Genomic DNA, 10,551 nt, shown 5'->3' with positions numbered 1-10,551 from the left:
TTTTAAAATAAAATTGTCAAACGACAATCACAGGAAAGTGTTTGTTTATGTTGTCTTTGGATTAACGGGAATTTAGATTTGGATTTGGATTTGAACTTAATTTTCCATTTAGTCACATAAAAGTCTCTGAATTTGGATTTGATCTAAATTTAGATTCATGTTTTATTATAACTTTTTTGTAATTTCAAATTTCTCCCTATACTTCAATCCTCTTGTTCTTTTCATGTTTTCACTAATGGTGCCTTTGTCACTCGTCTCTTCTCTCATCTCTCATTTTCGTTTCTCAAATTAAAGTATCTAAACTTGTCGCTTCCAATATTTCATTTTTGTTTTGAATTTTAGCTCATCTTTCTTTTTCATTTGAATTTTTTTATAATATACAAAAACAACAAGCCTTATCTTGCTAGGTGGAGTCAGCTATATAAATTATGTGACACCATTGTGCTTTATCATTTATCAAACTTTTAGAAATGTTAATTAAGAGGTCTCAAAAAGTTATTTCACAGGTGCTTCTCATGGTTTCTTTATACATATTCAAACTATTTCAAATGATTTTCTACCATTTTTTCTTGAACAGGTGCGACACTTGCTTCTTCCCGTATGTGCTCATTTTGGATTTTGTCTATACGTATATGTTTGCACATCCATTTCAACATTCTTATATTTATTACTCTAACTTTATGCTCTTGCTGTCTCATTAAAGCCCAACATTCACTATCATATAATATTGTTGGTCTTATAATAGTTTGATAAAATTTTGCTTTAAGTCATTAAGCGCCTTACGATGGCAAATAACTTTTTTAGCCTTTCTCCTATTAAACTATCCAGTTTGTATCTTATGTGCAATATCTCCGTTAATTTCCCTATTATGTTGAATAATAGCTCCCAATATTCAAATTTTTCCACTTGAGGTATACTTTGATGACCTAATTCACTTCCAAATTACTACTCACTAACTTCTTATCAAAATTATAGTGTAAATATTCCGTTTTACTCCTACTCAGACAGAAACCTTTTAACTCTAATGTCCTCTTCCATAACTCAAATTTATAATTAATCTTCTATTGTCTCTGCAATAAGAACTGTATTGTCTATAAAAGCATGTATTTGGGGATTTCCTTTTGAATATGCTTAGTCAAAATATCTAAGACTAGGTCAAACAAATAAGAACTCAAATGATTCTTGGTGCAGTTTAATCTCTATAGGAAAGTCTTTTGTTTCGTTGTAGATGTTCTTATACTAGTTGTTGTCCCTTTATTCATATCTTGTATGGCTTGAATATAGGTAACCTGACCACCTTTTTTTCCAATGCTTTCCAAAGTATTTCTCTCAGTATATAATCATAAGCTTTTTTCAAATTAATGAAAACCATATGTAAATCTTTATCTTTATATTGGCACTTTTTCATTAATCTCCCTAGTAGATTAATCGCTTTTGTAGTCGCCTTATCTAGCATGAAGTCAAATTGATTATCAAATATATCAATTTTCAATCTCAACCTATGCTCAATCATTCTTTCCCACAATTTCATTGTATGACTCATTTCAATTACTCTTTTCCCTTGGTAGAAATTTTTATACCATAAAAAAAAAAGAAATTGATAAAAAAAAGGAATTTTAGAGACATGGATTTTCAATGTGAGATTTTAAATCTCAATTCCAATTCCAAATCCTTCAATTCAAATGCTACCTAAGTCCTAATTTTTTTTTTTCCATGGGTTGTCAAAGTATGTTCAATAGATCGACAAGGGGTGGACATTACAGACTTGTTATGCATAACTTGTATTTTTATGTTGTCCTATGAAAAGTATATTCAAGACTAGTGGCTTTTTTTACTTGTAGTAATAGTTCCTGTATGGAATATTTTGGCAATTCAGTATGGTATGACTGGTTTTACAATATTTTTGTGTTGTGGCATAAAACTCATCTTTTTCTGACTACTGTATCATACTGTCATGGTTGGGCTTTCTTCCGTTGGTTTTGGACTTGAGCAGTTTAATTTCGACCTACATTTTGCAATCATTGAGATCTGATGTGCATTTAATTTGCTCAACATGGTGCTATTTTTGTGTAGTTTGGTTTCAACATTTGGTAAACATTATCAATAGTGAATAAATCTGAAGCACAACGCCTAGGTTTTCTCGAGTTATTTGAAATGGTGATTCTGATAATTTCATTGCTAAGTGATCTATTGCTGGATGTAGGTTGTAGTTGACTTTAATGGAGCGGAAGGCAAAGGAGAGGATATTAAGTCTGTAACTGAAAGTACATCTCTAAAGGTTTTGCCACCGTGGATGATAAAGCAAGGGATGAGTCTTACAAAAGAACAGCGTGGAGAAGTGAAGCAGGAGATGAAGATGGATGGGGCTTCAACTTCCACTGCGACACAGTATTCAGATGACAAAAAGTCAACAGTTGAACAGGATGATAAAAAAAGCTTACAGGCTCGTTCAATCAAATTAATGTTATTTTTGTTGATGTTATAGTTGTTTGTCACTTGATGTTTCTACCTCTGCCCCCAAAATCTGTTAAGAATGATTATTCTTACAGTGATCTCTTTTTTGTCCTGTTATAGGATGAATACATTAAGGCTTATTATGCAGCATTACTCAAAAAACAACAAGAATTGGAAGAGGCTGCAAAAGCACAAGAACAGTCATCAAATGCATCTGCGCTTGAGGATCCTTTTAGTGGTGCTTCGCATCGTCAGGTTGGCATGAAATCAAAACGTGAGGACGATGATGGTACTGAATGGGAGGAGGCTCCAATTTCAGGTAACTATTAGTCTTTCTGATTTGATTAGGACAAAATTTGAATCCTAACTTCAAATCTTGCATAACCTGTACACACACATCAACTGCTGATTTTTGCCTCCAAAAAAATGTTATCCCTCTGAAGAAACAACCCGACAAACATTAATTTAGAGGTCACTTGTAATATGTTGAGGAGTTTTGATTATTGTTATAATTAGGGTAAAACAGCACTGATATTTTATTCATAAGAAGTGTTTACGTATATAGAAGAGATGAGAGGAAGAGAATCTACACAAATCACTAATATCTCTCCTATAATCTTGGCAAATCAAATCAGATGCTGATAAGAGATAAAATCAGATATTAATAACAGATAGCAGAGCTTATTTAAATAAGGAAAATTAGGTCCAATCTTGATATGGGCCTATGTGCCTTAGGCCCTTATCCAACACTCCCCCTCAAGCTGGCGAATAGATGTTAATCATTCCTAGCTTGCTTCTGAGTCCTTCAAATTTGTTTTGGGTTGAGGATTTGATCATAATATCTGCAATCTGGTTCCCTGAAGGGATGCAAGATAGATCTATCACCTTAGCTTCAATTTTTTCTTTGATGAAGTGTTTATCAATTTCCACATGCTTCATGCGGTCATGTTGAACAGGGTTGTTAGCGATCTTTATGGTTGACATATTATCACACCATACTTTAATCGGACCATTCAGATCAATCTTCAATTCCTTCTAAGAGACGAATGATCCACATTCCTTCACATATTCCTAGTGATAAGGCTCGGTACTCTGATTTTGCTGAACTTCTTGACACTGCTGGTTGCTTCTTACTCCTCTAGCTCACTAAATTTCCCCACACATAAGAACAATACCCAGTAGTTGATCTTCTATCACTCTTTGAGCCTTCCCAATCTGCATCATTGAATAATTCAACATTTCTGATGGTATTCTTTGAAAAAAATAGTCCTTGTCCGGATTCTTCTTCAGGTATCTAAGAATCCTGTAAACTGTTATCATGTGTTCCTTTTGAGGAGCACTAGAGAATTGACTCAACACTAACTGGAAAGCATATGTCAGGTCGTGTGTGGGATAAATAAATTAGTTTTTCCCCTAACATTTGGTATCTTTCTTTGTTTACTAGTATGCCATCTGGTTTAATTGTCAACTTCTGATTTAGTTCCATTGGAGTGTGTGTAGGCCTTGCCCCCAACATCCCCATTTCCTTTAATAAATCTAGAGTGTATTTCCGTTGTGATACACTAATCTCCTTTTGTGTTCTTGCCACTTCCATTCCCAGGAAGTATCTTAAGGGACCAAGATCTTTAATCTCAAATTCTGCTGCCAAGTTTCCCTTTAGTTTAGTGATTTCTTCCACATCGTTCCCTGTCAACATGATGTCAACAATAAGGACTGTTAATTTTTCTCCACAATGCTAGACAAACAACGTGTCATCTGCTTGGCATTGTTTGTATCCCCAAGACTTGATAGCTCGAGAGAATCGGTCAAACCAAGCTCTTGGAGACTGCTTTAATCCATATAGCGATTTATACAACCTGCAAACTTTATGAGAGTTTTCAGAATTTCTCAAACCAAGAGGAATCTCCATTTATACTTCCTCATCCAGATCACCATTTAAAAATACATTTTAAACATCCAATTGGTGAAGTGGCCAATCTAGATTAGTAGCAAGTGATAATAATACCTTAACTGAGTTGAGTTTGGCCATAGGGGAGAAGGTCTCTTGGTAGTCTATACCATAGGTCTAAGTGAAACCCCTTGCAACTAATCTAGCTTTATATTTGTTTGTACTTCCATCAGGGTTATATTTCACAGTGAAAACCACTTACTGCTAACAACAGATTTTCCCTTTGGCAAGTTGGTGATCTTCCAAGTTTGATTCTTGTAAAGTGCCCTTAGTTCTTCATCTATAGCCTGCTTCCATTTATGATCAGTTGTAGCTTCAAAACTATTAGGAATTTTCACTTGTTCAACATTCGCCACAAATGTCTTCATACGAGGCGAAAGTTTCTTATAGGAAACATACCTTGCAATGGGATGTTGGGTACAACTCCTCTTCCCTTTTCTAAGAGCAATAGGCCATTGTAGGTCTTCAAGACTCACCTCAGGTGTGGAGTCATGGCTTTGCATCGGAACAGAAATGGGTTCAGCTCTTTCTCTGTTATGGTCCTGTTCACTAGCATGATTAGGTTCCTCCACCCTAGTTTTGAGGTCATCAAGGAACAGGCTAAGAGGTTCAAAATGGTTAACATCCTGAAAATCTGATCTGTTTTTGGAATTTCCAGAATTTGTAGAGTCTGTTTGGTGAGGATCTGAACTGATTCTTGGTGAAACATCAGTATATTGAGATAAGGTTGTAGAATCAAAGAAGTTAGTATGTTCAAAGGTGTCATCTAGTGATATATGGGGAACATCCTGTTTCTGTCCAGATTTGGAACATTTATAATGATCATTACAAATCAGCCATTTATTCTCAGATTTATTCTCAGTAGTCTCTCCCTGAATGGGTGATTTGGAGTAATAGGGTTGTTTTTCAAGGAAGTGAACATTCATGGTCATATATACTTTATTGGTGACAGGAGAAAAACATTTATACCCTTTTTGACTGGAAGAATAACCCAAGAAAATGCATTTTATGGCTTTAGTATCCAATTTTCCTGCTCCCTCATTATAAACAAAAGCTGTGCACCCAAAAATCTTTTGAGGGATGTTGGTAGTAAGAGTAGAGTTAGGAAAACTTTTAGAAAACTTTTGAAAGGGTGTGGCAAAATTTAAAGTTTTGGAGGGTAAGTGATTTATAAGATAAGTGGATGTAAGAATAGCATCTCCCCAAAATTTGTTTGGAACATGAATTTCAAACATAATAGCTCTAGCTACTTCAAGTAACTGTCTGTTTTTTCTTTGAGACACACCATTTTGTTGGGGTGAGTAAACACAAGATGTTTGATGATGCCTGCCTTTTTCTTTCAAAAAAATTTTGAAAATTCAGATTCACATATTCCCTCCCATTGTCACTTCGAAGAATTTTTATGGAAGTCTGAAACTGATTTTGAACAAAGGCATAGAAGTTTTTAAAGATATTGAAAACTTCTGATTTTTCTTTCATCAGAAATACCCAAGTCAAGCGAGAATGATCATTAGTAAATGTTGCAAACCATGTTGTTTTAGAATTTGTTTCAAATTTGGATGGACCCAAAACATCACTGTGGATGAGAGCAAAAGGGTGACTTGGTGTATATTTGTGGGATGGATAAGAATTTTGAACTTGTTTAGCAAAGTGGCAAGTCTCACAATGAAACTCAGAAACTGACTCTTTATTGATATTTGGAAATAAAAATTGCAAATAATGTGGACTAGGGTGGCCTAACCTAGAGTGCTATAACATCAAGTCTTCATGAGACATAACAGAAAAAACACCATAACTTTTATTTGATGAAGATCCATGGATATAGTAGAGTCCATTTCTCTCCTTAGCATTGCCAATCATCCCCCCCAAGGCCAAGTCCTGAAAATCACAGCCAATTTTGTCAAAAATAGCACAACAGTTTAATTGAGATGCCACACATTTTACAGACAATAAGCTGCACTTAATCTCAGGTACATATAACACATCCTTCAACACAATATTTTTAGAGATTATCACAGTGCCAGATGCGAATACTTTAGCGTACTGTCCGTTTGCAACTTCAACAGTCTCATGCTTAGAAAATTCACTAAATTTAGAAAACAGATTCCTAAAACATGTTACATGATCAGATGCCCCAGAATTGATGATCCAAATATTGTTGGATTTTTTCATACTATCAAAAGTTTGAGTTAAAGCTGTACCTGCTTGTGCCAGTCACAGAAGGAGTATTATTCTCACATATTTTTGCAGATGCAGAATGTTTCTTCAAAACTTTCCTTAAGATCAGCAGCTCTTCAGTGCTTAATCCCCCAATTTCAGCTTCTGTTGTGGTTACTGACAGTCCCTTGCCTTTCTGTTTGAAATTCCGAGGCTTGCCATGTAACTTCCAACAGGTTTCTCGAGTATGTCTGTTTTTATTGCAGTGATCACACCTTCCAGACTTCTTATCCTTCATATCTCCTTGATTTCCTTTGACAACAAGTGCAGAACCTTCGAATGAAGTAGAAGAAGGCGTAGAATGTCCTTGGGTGAAAACCTTTCGACTTTCTTCGCATTTGAGCATGTTAAAGGCATCTTCTAGTGATGGAAGAAGCCTTATGCCCATTATACGTCCTCGAACATCCTCAAAGGAGTCATTGAATCCAGCACCTTTCTCAATCAATGATCTTTCTGTAGTACTCTCCATCTTGCTGGCAAGTCCATTCATGGACCTTGTAAATATCAATTTGTTGTGATAGCCTCATGAGAACATTGTAATATTGAGTGACAGATTGCTCTCCTTGCAAGAGATTTTGAAGCAATCGCTTCACTTGAAAAATGGCAGCTGTGTTCTCCTTGACTGAGTAGGTGTGCTTCGCAGATTCCCATATTTCTTTGGCTGTAGTTGCCAATAGGTAATTTTCGCCCATCTCGACAGTCATAGAATTCACGAGCCAGGCGATGACCATATTGTTTTCTGCCCACCAAGACTTGAACTTTGCATCTGTAATTGCTGGAGGATTCTCTGAGGTATTTCTTGCAATTCTTTCCTCTAACAAACATCAGAATATGTCGCGACCATTGGAGGTAGTTGTTGCCATTAAGACGATGAACAATCACAGCTTGCGAGAACAAATCGTTCCCTGAACTCAATGTCTCGAAAGGAGAGTTCATGCTGTGCGCATTCAAACCAGTACCTTGTGAGTCTTCGTTGGCCAATGATATTGTGCCGTCACTTGTGGTGAAGACTCACAGCTGGTTTGTTAAAGCTGCCCTATATGCCATTGATCACAGACTAAGGCTTTGATACCATGTTATAATTAGGGTAGAACAGCACTGCTATTTTATTCATAAGAAGTGTTTACATATATAGAAGAGATGAGAGGAAGAGAATCTACACAAATCACTAATATCTCTCCTATAATCTTGGCAAATCAAATCAGATGCTAATAAGAGATAAAATCATATATTAATAACAGATAGCAGATCTTATTTAAATAAGGAAAATTAGGTCTAATCTTGATATGGGCATATGGCGCCTTAGGCCCTTATTCAACAATTATAAATAGTTATATGGCATTGGGTGGTGGAACTTTGCTTGTCCTTTCAATTACCTTTGATGAATCTTAATGGGAGAAATAACTCTACACAGTACACACTGGAAGTACTATTATGTTTGGCATGGAAATTTGTTAGAGCATGATTAGGGTAGTGACAATGGCAGCTGCACCTTTTGGGTCATGTGGCACAATAGTAGTTGTTGCTTGTTATGAGTTGATGAACTGCATGCATTCATGGTTGATATTTAGCTTAGCTAGCAGGACAATTGTAATGACAACTAAGGTAAACTGTGTTGATGGTAGTGGAGGATGGAGATGACAATGGTATCAGTGATAGAAATGGAATTGGTGTACACTGAAACAGAAATCTTTTGTTGAGGATTTAAATAGCTTAACTGGAATGGGTGGGAGAGACTTCTCATGCATTATAGAAATTTATTTCCATATCAGAAAATGATTATCGGAATCATGTTTGGAACTATGGGCTAAATTATAAATCACTATTAGAAAATGGTTTGAGATGGTTTGGACATGTACGAAGAAGGTTGCTGGAGGCATTGGTGAGGAGAGTAGAACGGATAATTTTAAGCTTTATTAAAAGAGGTAGAGGAAGGTCAAAGAAAAGACTTATGCAATTTGTTGATTGAGATCTTTTAGTTAATGATACAGTATTTCTAAAAGCTTGATAAATGATAGGGGCACAATAACGTTGTATAATTCATATAGCTGACTCCACCTATTATTGTTGTATGATACCTGTGGGAAGATTCATCATCTAGGTGGATATATCATATTATGGATGTGCGTTTTTTATGCATTTTGTTTGCATTGTTTAGATTTGGATTAGACGAATCTTTTCATAGTTAAATTGTAAGCCATCAAATTTATTAACTATTATTTATAACATTTGTTGTGATTTTGCATTTTTCTTTTTAAAATTAAAAAATATACTTGCCTGAGAAGACTACATTATTCAGAGTCTGTAAGTGGCGCGGTGCTCTACAGTTTTCATTATTATATTAATTTAATAAAAAAAAATATTTCCTCCGGTCATATTTATAGAACTGAGAAGGAAGATTTTTTGTTTGTTCTATTTATAAGTCACATTTTTAAATTTTCATCACAAATTTTCCTCTTTATCTTCTATTGAATGTTGAAAACAGAAAATAACTTGTTAAAATATGTATATTTAATGAGGGTAAAGTTGAGATTTTTTAAATTTTTAGACAAAGTTAATGAGTTTTAAGATTTTTCTTAGTTTTGGTGAAAAATGTTGGAAGTAAATTATAAATAGGATTTGGAGAGTAACAAGATATGGATTTTTCAAATTAAATTATAAAATAGTCTAGGTAAAAATGCACATATGAGAGATGGGCACTGGAACCAGATGAGTAAATCAAATTGAGATGCTGTCGCTAAGACCGAGCAACTTGCCTTGTTCATCACCTGTCAGTTCGGGTAGATCTTTTGCCTCTTGAATTGTGTGTCATTAGAAATTTGGAATTTACATGAAACAATATATTGATGGTCCCTTTCTGAAATTTTCTTGTAAACCTGTGTCCCCTCTCCCGTGTCGCGCTCTTTCCTATGTATTTTTTACTGGCTATCTTTTTTGAGTCTCTAATAGCATGTGCTTGGGGTTGGATTTTAAAGGCAATGCAAATGAGAATTACAAGGTCAATGACTTGAATGTTGAAGCTGAGGTGGCAGCGGATGACGAAGAGGATGACGATGTTGACTGGGAGGAAGGTTGATGAAAGTATTATGGTTAGCCTGAAATCACTTTTGGTCCTCCAATGATTTTGTAAAATCATGGCTTACTCTTCAAGATTTGATCAATGAAATGCTGATGCTTTCTTGGTGTGCATTGCCTTGAATTTGGTTCATCATTTTGTGTCTGATGTATTATAAAAAATTTAGGGCGATTTGCATTTTAACTTACAAAGCATCAAGGAAGTAATTATCCTCATAGCATTGCTCTATTTTTAATATCTGGCAATGTCCTTGGGCAAGACGTCGCGGCAAATTGTGACTGCCTGGGCAGCTGATGCTATTGTGCTGTGAGCATGTATATGGACTTTTTGTATAAGCCACGGCCACCAAAAGTAATTCTTTATCAAGTTCTTGAATAAAAACATGTCAATAATTTACTAGAGTTGATAATAAATACTCAAGTCAGATTGTACAAGACTTAAATGTGTAACGTATATAATTTCGAGAATCTGGTTTTCAACAAGAAGCTCAACTTTTTGTGATCGGGCAAGCTTTCTATTGGCTGTGGTTGGCTTGTTGGTGTGCGTTTAATTGCTGAGACTAAGTTGGTAGTCATCACATCTTAGTCTGTGTACTATGTTATAAAACTCTAAAGGGCATTAAGAAAATCATACTAGAGCGTTAGAGAATTAGTTTACCAAAAAGATTCCTTAATTGAAATTTCCCTTAAATTATTAATCATTTGGATGACAGCTTTAAAAAAATTGCAACAAATTTTAGATGGTCACTTGGGCGTTGGATCCAAAACATTCATTTTTGCACATGCATACATACTGGAACATTCGACATTCTTATTTGCATTTAATTGCCAAAACATTTACTATAAAGGGTTATGTC

The 10,551-nt window shown here is 35.1% G+C and overlaps 1 protein-coding gene across 1 annotated transcript; it reads left to right on the top strand.

Annotated features, from left to right (window-relative positions):
• Window positions 1-2,203: 2,203 nt before the first annotated feature.
• Window positions 2,204-9,915, top strand: LOC129298931 (uncharacterized; the record flags this gene model as incomplete). The annotated part of the gene is made up of 3 exons (XM_054937376.1): window positions 2,204-2,443; window positions 2,575-2,773; window positions 9,595-9,915. Coding segments are annotated over 3 exons (540 nt in total), but the record flags the coding sequence as incomplete, so codon positions are not given.
• Between the last annotated feature and the right edge of the window lie 636 nt (window positions 9,916-10,551).

This window comes from Prosopis cineraria, unplaced genomic scaffold, assembly GCF_029017545.1.
Source record: "Prosopis cineraria cultivar Desert tree isolate PC_DT_omini unplaced genomic scaffold, ASM2901754v1 PC966, whole genome shotgun sequence".
In the NCBI taxonomy this organism is placed as follows: domain Eukaryota; kingdom Viridiplantae; phylum Streptophyta; class Magnoliopsida; order Fabales; family Fabaceae; genus Prosopis; species Prosopis cineraria.
The sequence above is the reverse complement of the archived record's forward strand: the minus strand, read 5'-3'. Positions and strand labels throughout refer to the sequence as shown.